At 34.7% G+C, this 16478-nt stretch overlaps 1 protein-coding gene across 3 annotated transcripts in view; it reads right to left on the bottom strand.

Annotated features, from left to right (window-relative positions):
• Positions 1-16478, bottom strand: part of FSIP1 (fibrous sheath interacting protein 1) — a 67448-nt gene that overhangs the window by 40546 nt on the left and 10424 nt on the right. For 2 of the 3 annotated variants that reach the window (XM_056492729.1, XM_056492731.1), the window contains exons 9-11: positions 16298-16405; positions 12777-12944; positions 8729-8866 (exon numbers count right to left, since the gene is read on the bottom strand). In XM_056492729.1, coding sequence (XP_056348704.1) covers positions 8729-8866; positions 12777-12944; positions 16298-16405 — 414 coding nt within the window. The remainder of the gene's footprint in view (positions 1-8728; positions 8867-12776; positions 12945-16297; positions 16406-16478) is intronic. The other variant, XM_056492730.1, reaches the window with a different exon arrangement.

The following is a 16478-nucleotide window of genomic DNA, read 5'->3' as shown; positions in this document are numbered from 1 at the left end:
TCTCTCAACACATATATATAACAAATAGAGGTTACAATGCATTCCTTCATATCCAATAGCAAAAAGATCACCGTTCTTTTGCTTCTTTACTGAATTAAAAATTCTTAGCTGGTTATTGCTATCATTTTAAAGTCACTTACCTCACTACTGCTTTCTAGCTTTGCCTCTAGAAATACTAGCAATAAAAACATTTGTTGGTACTTATAATGAGCTTTATTTCCTCAATCAATTATCCTAAACAAAAAAAGGACAAGATATTGTATGTGAGTGACAATTCCAACCATAAGCAACTCTAATTACTTTTCCAATTACACACATATGCCTGTTAAATATATAATAAATCAAAAAACTGTAGCAGTGTGTCATATTTATATGCAATTTCACTGAGAAAGTAATATACATGGCTTCAACAGAAAAGCCTCTGTAGACTGCTTCTCACAAACCACAAGCTTCCAGCACACTCTTAATAGGCTTCTATTACATTTAAGCCAATAGCAGAGGACAGGCACAAAATGTTTGTTTCCTGCAGAATGAAGACTCCCTGCTGAGAGACACCACTCTTCCTTGATATTTCTCTGAAGGAAGGCTTTGATTTACAGAAAGAAAAGCAGCTAAGAAGAAAAAAAGAACAGCTACAACCACATGTTCATGTTTGTAGAAACAGTTACTCAGTTTTAATCTTCTTTTCCATGAACATCTCAAAATGTGAAACTATTCACAACATTGAGCTAAATACCCGTCTTAGCAACAAACATTGTTCAATGTTCAACACATACCACAGTATAATTACATTTTGCATTGAGGCACTAGGGAAAATAAATGCAATCAAAAGTAAAATACACAGTTTTAAATAAAGAACATCAATAGTCTAGGCAGGAAAGACTATATGATATGAATAATGACTAGATCCCACCAGAATGGAATGGGGACTACTCTGCATGTCAGAAAATTGAGGCAACCACATAAGGAATAGGGAAGTGTTCTTAAAAAAAGGGCAGTGACAGAACTCATAAAAATTTTGGAAACATAACCTACTACACAATTGGTTTACTCTTTAAATTATAACAAAAAGCAGGAGGAAGAGTCTATGAAGATACAGTGCAAATACTCCTAAAGGAATCATTCAGAAATGCGAAAGTTCTTCTAAAGAAGGAATTCAAGCCAATTCACTCCTAAACATAATTGGCAGAATAGAAAAACAAAAATGGGTCATATTAAGAAGCATTTCTTACAAAGTCTAGTCTTCCAATGTCAACTTATTATAATGGGCTTCTTTTTTGGGTAGTACATGAATAGTTGAAACTAAAGGTAAGACCCTATACAGAAAGCATTTCTCCATAATTAAGTAGTACAGAACACATAAAAAGTGATAATTATGATGCAGTATTATACACCAATGTACACTTCTCAGTATCTCTAAGCAGAACAGTGCCAAAATGAAGAAATAAGGAGGTGAATCACACAGAATATTCTGAGTTGGAAGGGACCCACAAGGATGATCAAGTCCAACTCTGAAGTGAATGGCCTGTACAGGGATCAAACCCACACCTTTGGTGTTTTTAGCACCCTGCTCTAAGGGGAAATCAAATCCAAAACCAAACCAGACAATGGAAAAAAGACACAGAGATAAGATCCTACAACCCTGCTTCTTTAAGAACTGGAGGACAGTGTGAAAGATTAGGCTTTATTACAAAGTATGCGGCTATGCTTTTCACATGGACACAATCAATTTGTGGGATGACAATTACACTTGCCCTGCATAGTCACAAAAGTACATGCCCAGAAAGCCATTTTTAATTCCCCTTTTTATGAGGGGAGACCTCGATGGCTAGAACATAAGTGAGTCTGAAAAAACCTCATCACAGCCCTGAAAACAAACCACAACAAAAAAAAATGAAGACTAGTCAGAACAAAAAAAAAAAAAAAATCATGGTGCTAGAAGCCTTTAATCTAAACCAGAAAAAGGAAGTTCCTAGTCCCCACACAACAACCTGTTGATGCATTTTGCATGAGATACAACCAGTGTTTAATATTCCACCCATCACCAGGCCAGAGAAATATCATCCTGCTAATTTATTCTGGTTTGCCCCTGAATACTTGTTCCTGGATGAATATTGTAATAGCACTATGGGAAAGATGATGTCCTTCCTCCTCTAAATCTTAGAAAAAGAATTATGTAGGGTTAGGTCACTCTCTTGCCAGAAGCAAAACGGAGATAAAGCAGCTGAGAGATGAAATTGTTGAGGTTGAATAACGTGGGGGAGTACCCTAAAACAGGTTGTGTTTCTGAAAGAAAAGAGGCATCATTTTGTTTGTGCCTGACAACATGCTTTGTACCTATGGCTGCTTGGGTGTATTGGCATGCTCTGAGCATGTGTAGCAAAGAGAGGCCATAGACAAAGGAATGCTCAGTCCAGCATCAAAAAGCAGACTTAAGCATGAGACAAGCCACGAGGTGCCCAACCCTGCCAAACTGGCAACCAGTACAAATACTCAGTAGCAGAATGTTGGGCATTTAGGTATTTTTTCCATCATAAGTTTATACGTCCTTAGCTCTAATGAGAGGGAATATTTTAAGTGCAGATTTTCTGGAAAGGGGACATCCCAGCCTCTTAAGTATTTTTTGATACTGACCTGTGCTGTGCAGCACAACTGAAAGTATGATGTATAATTAGACTATTTAGACACACAAGAAAAAACTTTCAAAGCTTTTCTCCAACCAACTTTGTTTTGACTCCGTAAACAAGATTACCCTGTTACTGAGAATAAAATTACTACATTTGTGCTAGAAATACTGCTGTTGTCATCACAGGAAATTTTTTCTGGAAGCCAAACTTCCATCAGAAGTACTTCACGCTTTCAACTAAGCTTTGTCATAAAACTGTGATTATCAGATCTATCACAGTATGCTATCAGTTTGCTTTAAAACATTCATTGCAGTATCCCTCTTACCTATAAATTCAATGGGATTTTTATATTCTTAGGAATCATGCTGAAAGTTACTTCCTGATTACCACTACTACCTTTCATAGGTGAAAATACATAAAACATTATATAGTTTAAACCGAAAAAAACAACATGCCAACAGCAATATTACAAATATTTATAAAAGTCACATATTGCTAGGACATTTAAGAAGGTTTTGGCCTAGGAACCCCACATGGCCATCAAGTAGTTTGATGTTTACAGGAGTATCTCCAACCTGTGCATCTGCTATGTGCTTTATATCTTCCACGCTTAGAGATGCTGTATGATTACATTTCCATCCTGGTCTGATAAGCTAAAGTATCTTAAGAAAAAAAAACAAAGCTCTACTTCACAGTTGGTACATGCAGACATACCAACACACAAGATAAATTTACAGCCAAAATTTTTTATGTTGACATTTATCACAGACACAAAATCACGCAGCCACCAACTATAAGATGGAGAGATGGATTTGCATGCTACTTATCAAAATATTAAGATGCTAATACTCACCCACAATGGACAAATGACACCTAAGTACACAGGAGATTTCCTCCACAGCAGCCCTGTTGTTTTTCATTCCTCATTTTGAATGGGACATCCTAGGGCAAAACAGAAACAGCCTTCCCCGACAACATTTGCAGAGAAACAGGCGCTTTTTCCTAACTATTTCACTTAGAGTACAGAGATCAAGCAGGCCAACAAAAATAATACTTTTACTACAGGGATTAAAGAACAGTGCTAACTTGCAGCAAGGAACAAGGAAGACCTGCATTTGCTAGTAGAGATGTGTGACAACAGTAAATACCTTCTCCTTGCACACATAACCAAGTACCTGGGAAACACCAAAGCTCCACTGCTCTATATGCTTGACTGTATTTAACCAGAAAACTTCAGGAATGAGCAGAGCAATATACAATTCTTTTAAAAACACAACCATAGGATGAAGGGCACCATCCTGCTTTGAAGCCATGCATTTATCTCAACCATGAACTAAAGACAGGTTGAAAGGGGAGTTAAGAAGGAATGAAAAAGAACCTTATAAGTAGATACATGGAACCCAGACTGGACATGATGAGAGAAATCAGGAAGCAGAAATATGGACGGCACAATAAAATAAAGTAATAGGCAAATACAACAACACTGTTATATTTGTTGAGGTTAGAGAGGACAGCAGTGCAACAAATATATACTGAACAAATAACACAAGAGCACAGAAGCAAGTCAGTTTTCATGGACTCACCATCTAAGGAAAAGCACTTTTCCAATAATAATCTGTTTGATGGTGTTAAATGTCATTTATAAATAAACAAAACTAAGAAAGCAGTGAATTTACACTTCAGTCATGTTAGAGACACAAAATGGGAGGAGATCAAACAATGACTATAACTAGCAGTACGTGAATTTAGAGATAGGTGAGTAGTAAAAGATGATTTATGATGGCAAACACCACAATGTAGTAGAGTTGTTAACCAGCAGAGTTGTTGACTTACCCGGAAATTACATTTTGGCAGAAGTAGGATCAGAACATTGAATTGACAGAAAATTTGATCATTCTTACCTAGAAATCCATTATATTTAAAACAGATCCCATTACAGGTATCTAATTTCAGCAATTATTTCTCATACAGAGTATCACCACATTATTAATACTTATGATGCAACTGGCAATATTAATTATCACCATCATACGGATGTAGCTCAGCTTAATAGGTATTTACGTAAATATCTTAATTTTCTATATAAACTAGAAGCAACATTAAGAGTTTAACTGATCAATATTTTCTGATCAATAGACTTTATTTTGCATCAAAAAGATACAAATTATCCTTTTTGGAGTAAGCTCCTGTAGGTAATCAAAGCTCCTGACAGCACTGTCACACTTATTATTTTTGTTCGTCATCATCCTCACCAATTGCTCACCTTTCTGCAAATTTCAGCTATTTCAATAACCAATGTATATTCTCCTAAAACTTCTTGGTATTAAAAAAAAACCTTAACAATTAACAATCACAAAATGCATTTGGCCACGATATTGCATGAACTCGTGAAAAAAAAGATTCCTAGAGGTGTACAGACATCTGATAAATTTAAATTTAAGACTAGGATAACTATATCTAGCTTCTGTCTTAAAAGCACTTACTAGAAGTAAGAGGACACCTTTTTTTCAAGTAGTTATCAGTACCTCAGTCATGCCAAGAGGTAATTGGCATTTATATGTGTGTATGGACACTTACATCCATATATATTCAACAGGCATTTGAAGTATTTTTGATTTTATATACTTAACCAAAACTCCAAAACAGATATGTGTAGGTAGACTTTTGGCATAAATTAGACAGCATTAGAAATCAACACATGTATAGCCAGCAAAGGTGAAGCTATCTTATATAATAGCTTGCTTTGATGTGCATTTAAACCTACTGTCTGCCATGAAGAAATTCAACACACCATCAAACGTGCCAGTGGATTATCACGGAAGGCCAATAAGACAAAGGTACAATTGAAAAAATAACTAAATTTATTATTCTTTCTATATAAAATTCTTTTCATTAATGCTCAGCAACACGCATTTGGCAGCTGAACTGAGTATTTTTTGAAGCAGCAGTTAACAATGCCATCCACAAAACAAAGATAAGCTCAGTGGTTTCCAGGAAACTGAAAGATGAAAGAATGCGGAGAGAGTCAGACATGGTTTCAAATGAAGAACAAGTGAACTAAGGTCAAACTGAAACCTAAAAGAAATTCAGCAAGGGCCCAGATACCATGGTACAGATAGATTTCAGTTGGATTGAAATTTCACAATGCATTTCAACAATGCATACAATACATTCTTTGGTATATTAATTCACTGGGGACAATTTTTTTCAAAGTAAAGGAGGAACTCAGATTCCAAAGCCCTTCGTTTCACTAATTCAAGTGCAATATTTAGCAGATTTCATGTGTTTATATTAAATGTAAATTAGATTGAAGTTTTATCTTCTGATTTTGTTTTGTGTGTTTATTCACAGATTTTGCTGAGACTATGAAGTTTTACAGCACATATGAGGTTAACTGTAGTGGAGGAATCCATAAATGTTTTCATTTCAGAAGCCAGCACCTACTAAATAGTCTCCTCCAGAAATAAGATTAATGTATTTTTTTCCCCTTGAAGAGAAGGTCATTACCATTATCCAAATAAATTTAAATAATCAATTTTACAATAGTGAAAAAATAAAGCATTCTACCACACACACATCAAAGAAAGCTAATAGAGTTACCTTTATAGCTACTGCAAGTAATGTCCTAACACACAGAGCTAAATTCTGTTTAGTTAAACTATTCATAATTTCCACCTAGGAACCAGAAACAAAAAATATTTTGTCCAAGGGACTTGTCAAAATTTCAAGGTAAGTTCTCTCAGATACTAAGTTTGTAAAATACTGTATTTTACAACTATCAAGTATTCAGGAATAACACTCCTCTCTGCTCCTCTACTCAGAGCAGAGAATTTATTTATAATTTTAAATAGCAAATTACAGTGGTTTAGGAAAGAGTGAATGAGAAATTGAAATGCAATGTGAATTTAAAAAACATGGATTTTAAATATACAATTTTAAAGAAAGCTAGAAAAACAACAATGCTAGAAGCTGCACACATGTACTCTTGCTACAAGTGAGAGGCAAATCTCCCACAGCCTTCACTTTATAAAGCAGAAATGACCACTTTATTACCAGTCGAAATATCCCCTAGAACTATGCCTAGGCATTCCTCTTCTGACATACAGTGAAGAGTGCCACCTATTGAATAAAAAACAGTATTTCCAGAAATTATCAAATTACTCTGGAAACATGCAGTCTATGTACTCCCTTTCCTCAACTCAAGCTTTCAGTTTAGTTTTCATTATGCAGTGTCTTGGCACAGACCAGATTTGCCAAAATATTACTTTGGTATAGAAACAAGGTCCAAACAAAACTGGATACAAGTTATCTGATTTAAGGAAAAAAATAAAAAACAAAACATTCAACTATTTGTGTTGAATTAAAAAGAAAAAAAAAAGTCACTCTTATTTTAAGGCTATTCTTTTTTCAAACAAGAAAGTGTATCCTTTCTATATATTTAACTGTACTGTTACAAGGAAAAGCCTACTTGCATCCAGACCTGAATACTTCTTTACCTTCACTGAGAACTGAAGTATCTCACAAATCTACTACTCACATATTTCAGATGCACATGCCATGATCTCAGTCATGCTACAGAGCAGCAGCTGAGCAGAAGACAGTGTGTTCCCCTAAAGAAGCCCTGCCAGGTGCTGCATAGCAGGCAGCAATGCTACACATTGTTGCAGGTGACATTCTATATTTACAAACAATATATATTGGCATTACAGTTTATCAATTTGGAGTTTTAAATACACACGATCCAGTCAAGGAAAAATGGGTGGTATACTGCAAGAGTAATGTGATACCAAATGTCACATTACAATGTAATGTGATACCAAACAAAACTGCTATAACCCAACCAAGATTTGGAACTGACCTATTTATACACAAAATACTTGAATGAGTCAGCAGTCCACTGCATTTCCCAGGCTTGCTGTAGACTATCATACAATTCCCAGACACACTTCCTCAGATTGTGCTTGCCTCATAAACAAGGTCAGTAGTGACAAAAAGTGATATAAAGGTCAATGAGTAGAAAAATATGACAATATGCAGACTTACTTTATCTGATTACCCATTTACCTAATCAATATACTGAAGTTCACAGATTTCCCCTATTTATTTGTCTCTCTCTTTTAACTGTTTAATACAACAGTTATAAGAATAAGAATAGTGTATTATAATGAAGTTCTACTATTGTTTTGGTACTGTGAATAAATAAGAATTAAATATGCTTCCTTACTTAGTCACACGCACACAAATGAACAGCCTCTAAAACAATCAGTGTTTCCTTGTCCCAAGTCTTTGTTTCCTTACTTCATATATACTCCAGCACTGCCAGAATAAACCTTGCTAATGTAGAGTGCCTGAAGCTTTTGCAACTATAGCAACAGTGCTATAAGTAATTGAAATTATATCACTGTGGTTATGTTGCCACCTGAATCATAATGCTTTTGATCAGCACTGGAGATCCTTTTTTGAGGGTGATAAAAGATAACAGGAATAATACTTTTCCTAATTCTGATTATTGTGAACAGTAAGCCTACTGCTGAATAGAGACCTCCAAGAGAAACATGGATTTTTGGTCCGTCATAACAAACTTACATATTTATGTTTTTCTTACTAAGTGAAAACTCTAAAATCAGCTACACACAATAAACAAATTTCTACAATGCACAGACATAAAAATGCTATTTTTCTTTCAATGTAGTGATAATAAAGAAAGATTACCACAATAACTTGGTGCATGCAACATTCCTATCAAACTTGGTCCTACAAAGAACACTGAAGTACATGAGCCATTAAAAAATCCTTTTAGGATGTATTTATATATTACTATTTATGCTATGGCCCTCTGGGGAAGAAGAGAGGAGGATAATGTATTTTACTTTGAAAGACCCTATATTAAAGATGAGTATGCATTACAACTGGAAAAAAAAAATTTCCCAGATTAAGAATAATTATTTGAGACTTTTGCCTGCGTATCTCTTTGGGGATTCTTGCAGAAATTTACATAAGGTTAAAAAACCTGATTTTATTTTAAGACATAAATGGAGAAAGATAAACTCCAATGTTCCCAGATTGAGGGAAGAAAAATGGGACAAAAATAGGAAACTTACAAGACTTCTCTCTAGCGATTCCAGCTGATAATCTATTTCTTTTAGACGATTCTGTTGATCACGTTTTTCCTTAATGTCTCGCAGAACCTTTTCACCTGGAACTGTTTCTAGGCTTCTGCTTGCATAAACCAGAGACTCCTGAGAAAATAATTTATAGAAGTTAAGCACGCAATTTTATGTTGCTTCACAGACAGATGACTATAGATTTCTACTAAGAAAACAGTGAAATGCTGAGAATAATACAAATCCTGCAAAAGGAATAGTTTTCATTATGTATATTTTCAAATAAAATAGCTAACTATCAAACAAGACATACTTCAATAATAGAATTTTTATCCTTTGCATTTTAAGAAGAATTTAGTCTCCAGATCTAATACTTGGATGCTTAATTTCTACTACAACAATAAAAGCACTCTGAGAATAGAGGTGACTGAATGACTGGTTCAAAGTTTGCTCTTTTTAACCATACTGGGATCAGAATTAAGCAAGAAGGAAAAGGAATAACTGAGCCCAAATGAAAACAGCTTTTGTTTACTAGATATCATGGTAAACGAGGAATAATCCTCTCTCTGTAAGTTGGAGTTAGTTGCCCAACATTTATTAAAGATCATGGTTACACATTCTCACATCCTTCACCAATTTTGGACTAGATTCTGAAGTTTGTATCAGTCCCAAATACATTCAGGTTTCAGTATTACATGTAATTCAGTTCATTGATAATGACAAGTACTGGCAAAACTGCAAAGTTATGTTGTAGTCAGGAAAAAAACAGAGCTTTCTCTTGCAAACTACATATTCTACAGAAAAATCTAACAGTGGTAGAGGTAAAAAAGCCTAAGCAAAAACCCTCCCCCCACCTTGATAATCAATTCAACCCAAAGGAACATGAGCAGCCATAGAATAAAAAAATACTCTATTATTTCTTATTGTGAGAAGCAGCTCAAGAAATCTTAATAGACATACAAGGAAAATAATTCCAAGTAACATACCTAATTGGAAAGAAAAACAACCTTCACAATTCAAAATTCAACAGTAAATTCCTCACTTACAATACACAAAAAACTGTATCTCTAAACATCAAGCAAATCTATGAGTTATGACATTTAAATCAAACTCTTAGTTGCCTGAAAATAAACTTATTTCGAGACAGTAAAAATTTTTGAATATATGTTTACAATCAGCAATAGTTGGCAGTACCACAATGAAAGTAAATTTTCCTGTAACAGACAATCATATTTTCTGCTTCATTCTGTACTGCTTTCAAAATTATTCATAATAATCTATTTGATGACTCTACAGCATTAAGCTGCTGCTTTCTCATAAGTAGTTCTTACAGCCTCACTTCTCTCATCCCTGAATAGTAACTCATAGAAACTCACACAATATGAGTAAAGTCAAGGCTTTTCCCCACTTACTAATTTCTTAACATTCTTCTCAACATGTCATGAAATAAATGTATAAAGTGGAAGGAAGGAAGTATCAAGGAAAACATTTTATTGTCAATGTTTCACATAGTTTAGAGTATGTTATGTTTCAATTATATAGCACATGTACATAGTAGAAATCCATCTGAGATTATTTAATCTTTCTTTTTTTTTTTAGATTTGTAGAAAATAAAGCTCTTAAACATTTTACATAAGAGAAAATACAAATACTTAGCAAGAGCCAAAAGCTGTAACAAATATAAGCCAAATATGCAGAATTGAAATATCTGTAATTATTTTTTGCACTCTCTTTTCTCCAAATTCTATAAATAAATGATAACAAAATCCCACATAATGAAGTATATTAGTATTATAAAATCATCTTGAGGCATAAAACTGACTGATCAGTTTATTAGCCTGCTTCTAATCAGGCTCTGAAACATATATAATCTGTGAAATTCATCTGTTTTGGCAAAGCATAGGCTATCAAGGAGTTAATTTATTTAAAAATTAGTGTATCTTCTGAATTTTGAGTATTTATTTAGTCTTAACCTGTTAACTTTAGTCCACTTCTACAATAGAAAAAAGGGAGTATTTTCCTTATTAAAAAACCCAAATCAGTTATGAAAGAGCTTCTCATAGTAATATACATTATGTGTACAAATAAAAAAAAAGTCTACAAATATTATCATTTCTTTAAGTAACATCTCCATTTTTTTTAGTTTTCAGGTAGCTTTCCAGTTTTTCAAGCTGGTAACTGTACTCATCACATACAGTCTTATATTTCATACTCATCAACCTATCATTCTCCTGTTTCTTTCAGGATTACATTCAACATAATTTATTCTTCCCCAAAAATATTAAGACAGAAATATTTTTAAATATTTTGTTAATTTGGCACCAGAGGAAAGAAACATTTCAGAGAGAAATGCAATTCTGACGAGAAACATTTCCATGTAAAAGAGAACATTAGTCATGGAAAGCATTCTTAATCCAGCTGGACTCCTTGCACAAAAAGATGAACATGTCTGCCCCTCTTTTACAGCTCAGCCATGGTACTGCAGGATAATTAAAGCCCATTATTAAGATTTCAGAATGAGAGAATAGTTCCTGTATCCTGTGAGAATATCCATCAGTGAGAAAAAGGACATCTCCCACTGAGGCAACAGTGATTAAATGTCTGCATTTTGAAAGCTATATCGAATGCAATTTTTGGAAGAAAACAATGTGCAGCTTCATAATATGCAACTCTAAGCTAATTCTAAATCAAAATAATAGAATTACATCTGAAAGTCTTTTACATGCTGCAAAACAAAACTGAAAGGCAGCTGCTTTTCACTGATGAAGGTAATAAGGAATTAACTACCTCTTTTTTGTTGTTAGGTTTAATATTATTCAAAAAAGATAATACATTACTCTTTAATTAGCATACACCTAAATGCACGTTTTTATTCAAGTACTTCTGAGCTATTACCTATAAGAAAGCAACAACAATAACTTGGACAAACATTTCCAAACAGAGCTTTCACTATCAGAGGCAAGTCACATTAACTTCAAGCTGATGTTTTGCAACACTGAATACAAAATCAAGCAATCACTGGCAAGCTCAGGATAACAACTGCATTTTTTACGTGATTACCAACGAGGGGGAGGCACTTTTTCACACATTAGAGCCACCTGGTAAATAATCAACAGCAAAATGTGACTCCCCTGGAACTGAGCTACAGAAAATACTGCTAGAAGTAAAACAAACCTCACATTCAAAAAGAACCCAATAAAAAAATTACCTTAAAGTGCCCTTACAGAAGGCCAAAAAAAGCCAAACCCACAGTATTTTAGCCTTTCAGAGATGTTTCTCATACACTGGTAACTGAAAACAGTTTTGCAAATTAACATTTTTACAGATATTCTCTGATTTATCAGTTCTGGCCATAAAATGAAAATATTACAGAAATAAATAAGTTTTGTGCAAATAAATGCAAAATAAGAATTAGCGCTTTTTATTTTAGATCCCATTATATTAGAGGCAACAGTACCATGGCATGGGATAAATTGAAGTCTTCTAAGTAAAAAATTCAAACAATCGTTTCTCAAGGCTGAGACCTTGACTCTTAATCTTCAAAACTCAATATTGCTGGCAAGGAAAAAAAACACAAAGGCCATTAAAAACAATTTCAATCAATCTTCTACAGTCTTTAACATTGCTTATCAGTCATTGCCTTATCTTTCAGATCATAACTGAACAGGCACTTTTGTTATCCTGAGATAAGAAAAAACCCAGTTCTCATTTCCAGAGGTAAATGATCATGGATAATTTGTTTCTATGACGAAAAAAATCACCCTCATGCAGTTAAAAATTTATGAAGTATCTTGGAAGTGTGGAATCAACTGTTAAAAACTAGACAGTTCTCAAATTAAATACAACTCAAAATAGTAACAAACTGTTTTTCCATTGTTTTTTATAGCTAAAATTTCTTGCTTCATTCCTTAACACATTGACTTTATGAATAAACAGAGGATCCTAAAGAAAAATGCAAAAGATACAAATACACACATATGTGGTATTGATCTCAACACACACTTCAAATAAAATATCTGCAGATGAGCTCTGATCTGCAACCTACCTGATATATCTGGCTTGGACATTTTGAGCTAGATCTGGAAAGAGCAGGAAACCCCCCATCAGACAGCAGCAGTTGAAGCTTATTGTCTATCTCATTTAGGAGATTAAATTCCATTGGTTCAGGTGTGTATCCTTCTCCTGGTGCCTGCCAGACAGACACATTCTCCTGCTGGAAGTACAGAAAATACTTAAGCCTCATTTGCAAAGGAAACAGACTTTAAGGGCAGTTGCATATCAAGTGGATTTATTTTTCAGATAAACCATACCTAATATTAAAATTGAAATTTTCATCCATCTCAGTATACAGCTAAAATCTCCCAAATATTCATGTCCCTAGCACACCTGAGCAGCTGTAGACAGAACAAGTAGAGACATTAATACATTCAATGCTTTTAAATATAATCAAGAAGCAACTTTAATGGACAAGCACTTTCCATCTGATAAAGGAGTCATAAAGTGAGAAAGCCTGACCAAAACTTGGCTTGGAATGAAACTGCAGAGGTTGATACTATGGCAGAAACCACCTGGAGCCAAATCTCAAAAGGAGGGTATGAGACATAATGTGATACAAGCAAGGTACCAGCAAAAAAGAAAACAAGGCATTCATAGGAAATCAAAGGAACTGCTGTGAGCTCAGTAGCTGCCATCCTTCTAGAGCACCTATATGTTATCACAGAAACTCTGGGAGAGACACAAAGCAGAGAGCTCTTTTCCTGATCATGATTTACATCACTTTTTCCTCTTGATAGCAGTTAACACCTGAATAGCACATACAAATATATACTCCTACATACAGCTGCATATTATGAGTGAGCTAGGCCACTTAGCCCAAGCAAAATGAGCTCATGCCTACAGAGATGCAGGTTCTCCACAGCAACTTGTCACTCCCTGACCCACACTCAGGGAAGCAAGTCTGCACAACCCCCATTCACTGGGTATCAGAGTAATCTGCTACTCTCTGTCCTGACCACAGTGAAACACTAGATAGAACCTCAGAAGAGCAAGGATGTGTGGAAGGACATGAGTGTATTGCTGGTTTCCTTTCTTTTTCCTACCAGAATAGGACCAGCACCTTGCCCTAATACTCTAACATCTGTTCTGCAAGAAATTCATGTCCACCATTTGTTTCCAGCTTCCAGATTAGTCCTCTGGCTATTCAAACAGTTGCATCCATACAAAAGGAGGAAATACCAGCCTCCAATTACAATACCACTGCTATGAGGTCATTCATGGTTCATCCCCATTACCCTAAAGCACACTAGTTGCAAAAAGAAAAAGGAAGCCTATCCCAAACACCTGTCATAAATTATCTTCACAATAAATGAAAAAGAAAAAAGAAAAAAAAAAGAGTAATCCTTTTTCTGAAACAAAATCAGTTCTAATGCTTTCTCAGATAAGTTTGATGAGACACAACTAATAAGCCTGACCAGACTTGAGTTGACTCCAAAACAGCCACTCACAAGTGTCTTAGATGCTTGCCAGCTTTGTGAAAACATCTGTTCACGTGAGACAGTGACCACCAAAGCATAAGTATCCAGCATGGTACGACATTTGTGTAGTACCTCCTAATTTGTGTGTCCCTCCTGATCAGAGAATGAAGATCACAGTGCAAAAACACAGAACTTACTCTACAGGAGTCCAGTAAGATGTAACTGGGCTCATTAGCTACAGCTCAGTGACTGTATGCCATAGTCCAAATATCCAAATTACCCCAGTAGTCATTTTACTCCAGGATGAAATAGACTCACACATTCTCTTTTGTATTTTCAAGATAGCTTTGCCTGGAAAATAAGCTTCTGTCCTGTCAATGTTTCCTGTGTGTTAACTCAGAACAATACTTTTATAACAGCACAGTCAGTGCTTTCTGTGGAACATCTGAAACAAATTATACCCTTGCAGCTTCAGCTTTGACAATTAGATTAGCATGAATATGTGTACTTCTAAAATATTTTAAACACTCATAAAACATTCTTTCAAAAAGTGAGAAGTGCTGTTTGGATATTTGGCATATATAGTACTACAAGTCAAATGAGGTTATCTAATCCACATGACACCATACAGAGGAATTCATACAACATAACCAGATCTGCCTTGATTAACAGCCTCCAAAACATTACTTCAGCCAATGTGATTACACCAGCTTTTTAAAAATCAGAATAAAATAAGATGAAATAAGCCATCAGCTGGATAGTTACCTGGGCCAGCTTGAAGTTGTCTAGATAACTCATTAGATGATAATTTCCTCATGATTTTCATTATAAAGTAGCCACAGGAAATGCTTCACCCATAATAAAATTCAAATGTGGGAGAGGATGAATCCATCACTAGACTAGACAGGTCTTAAGTAACTATTATCCTTTCTTTTACTCTGCTTTGATAAGAGTTAGGAGCTTTTTTCTTTACAGAAACAATCTAGTACAGACTAGTGTAACCCACAAACTACCATTCTTGTCCATGGTATTAAGAACATACAGCAACACACAAGTCCTGTGAGATGATCTACTCCATATCTAATATTAACAGTAAAATCTCAATAAATACATAACAACATGATAGTGACATGTGCCAAATACAAAATGTGGACAAATATCACATTTTTCCATTGCCCTGATGCCTTGATAATTGATGCTAAAAGAAGTATATGCTGTTAGCTGGAATTTGCATTAGCTACTCTGCATAAATGCCTCTAAATTCTATGACAAACACTAGCTTAAAGAGAAAGAAATCCTAGTAACTACACATTTTGAGAGAATATTTTTACAATCAGTAAAATAAATTACAAAAAGAAGGCACTATTCCTTAGGACAGAAAGCCATGTTTACTAACAGAGGGTTGTTTAAAACATCTCCATATCTTTAAATGATGACATTTATCAAACTGAAGACCATCTCCTAGAAACAGTGATTGATGGGACAATCAAATACTCTTTGTCACTCTCCATGAGGACAATTTTTACTCACTTCAGCTCCTGCTAGTTACTGAAGTATGCAGAATGTACAAGGTTTAACAATATTATGTTAAAGCATAGATGTCTAATGCTTAAGCAGACTTTATATACTTTTAAGACAGACTGAGTAGGAAGCCACAAAAAGATGCCACATTATCTTTCAAGCTTCATAAATGTGTATTTCCCCAGCTGCTGCTTTTTGAAGTCCATTTATCAGTTGTTAAAAAACTGTTGTTGGGAGTTTTTTGCAAGCAGTTGCTGGCCTCTCTCCCTGAGACTACAGAACTAACCACTCAGATTAATACTCCAAAACTTCACATTTTATGGGAAAAAAAAAAAAAATAGGCAATTTTCTCCAAGTGTAGTTCTAAGGTTACTTCCTCTTTTCTTTCAGGTTCTGCTGTTAATAAAATTAACAAAGAAACTAATGAGAATTCATTTTTGGAGACAAATTCAACAGGATTTGTTCATCTTTTCTCTCATATCTCAGTAGGGGACTTCATAGTAGGACTATTTAGATTTACTGTAAAAATAAGCCAAATACAACAGAACAATACAGATTAAACTTGTCATACCTCAAGATCTTGCTTTTCAGTTCCATCTTCTGTATCTTTCAGTAGTTCAGTTAGCCTTTTCCTTTCTTCCTCAAGCAGAACAAACTGGTTTCCTGAATCCTTTGCTAGCTGAAATATTTACAAAAAGAAAAAAACCCCATACTTTAAAATGCCACTGACTCAAAAACCTCCAAAACAAAGT

Source organism: Oenanthe melanoleuca, chromosome 5 (genome assembly GCF_029582105.1).
Source record: "Oenanthe melanoleuca isolate GR-GAL-2019-014 chromosome 5, OMel1.0, whole genome shotgun sequence".
Lineage (NCBI taxonomy): Eukaryota > Metazoa > Chordata > Aves > Passeriformes > Muscicapidae > Oenanthe > Oenanthe melanoleuca.
This window is presented reverse-complemented; position numbering and strand designations above follow the sequence as displayed.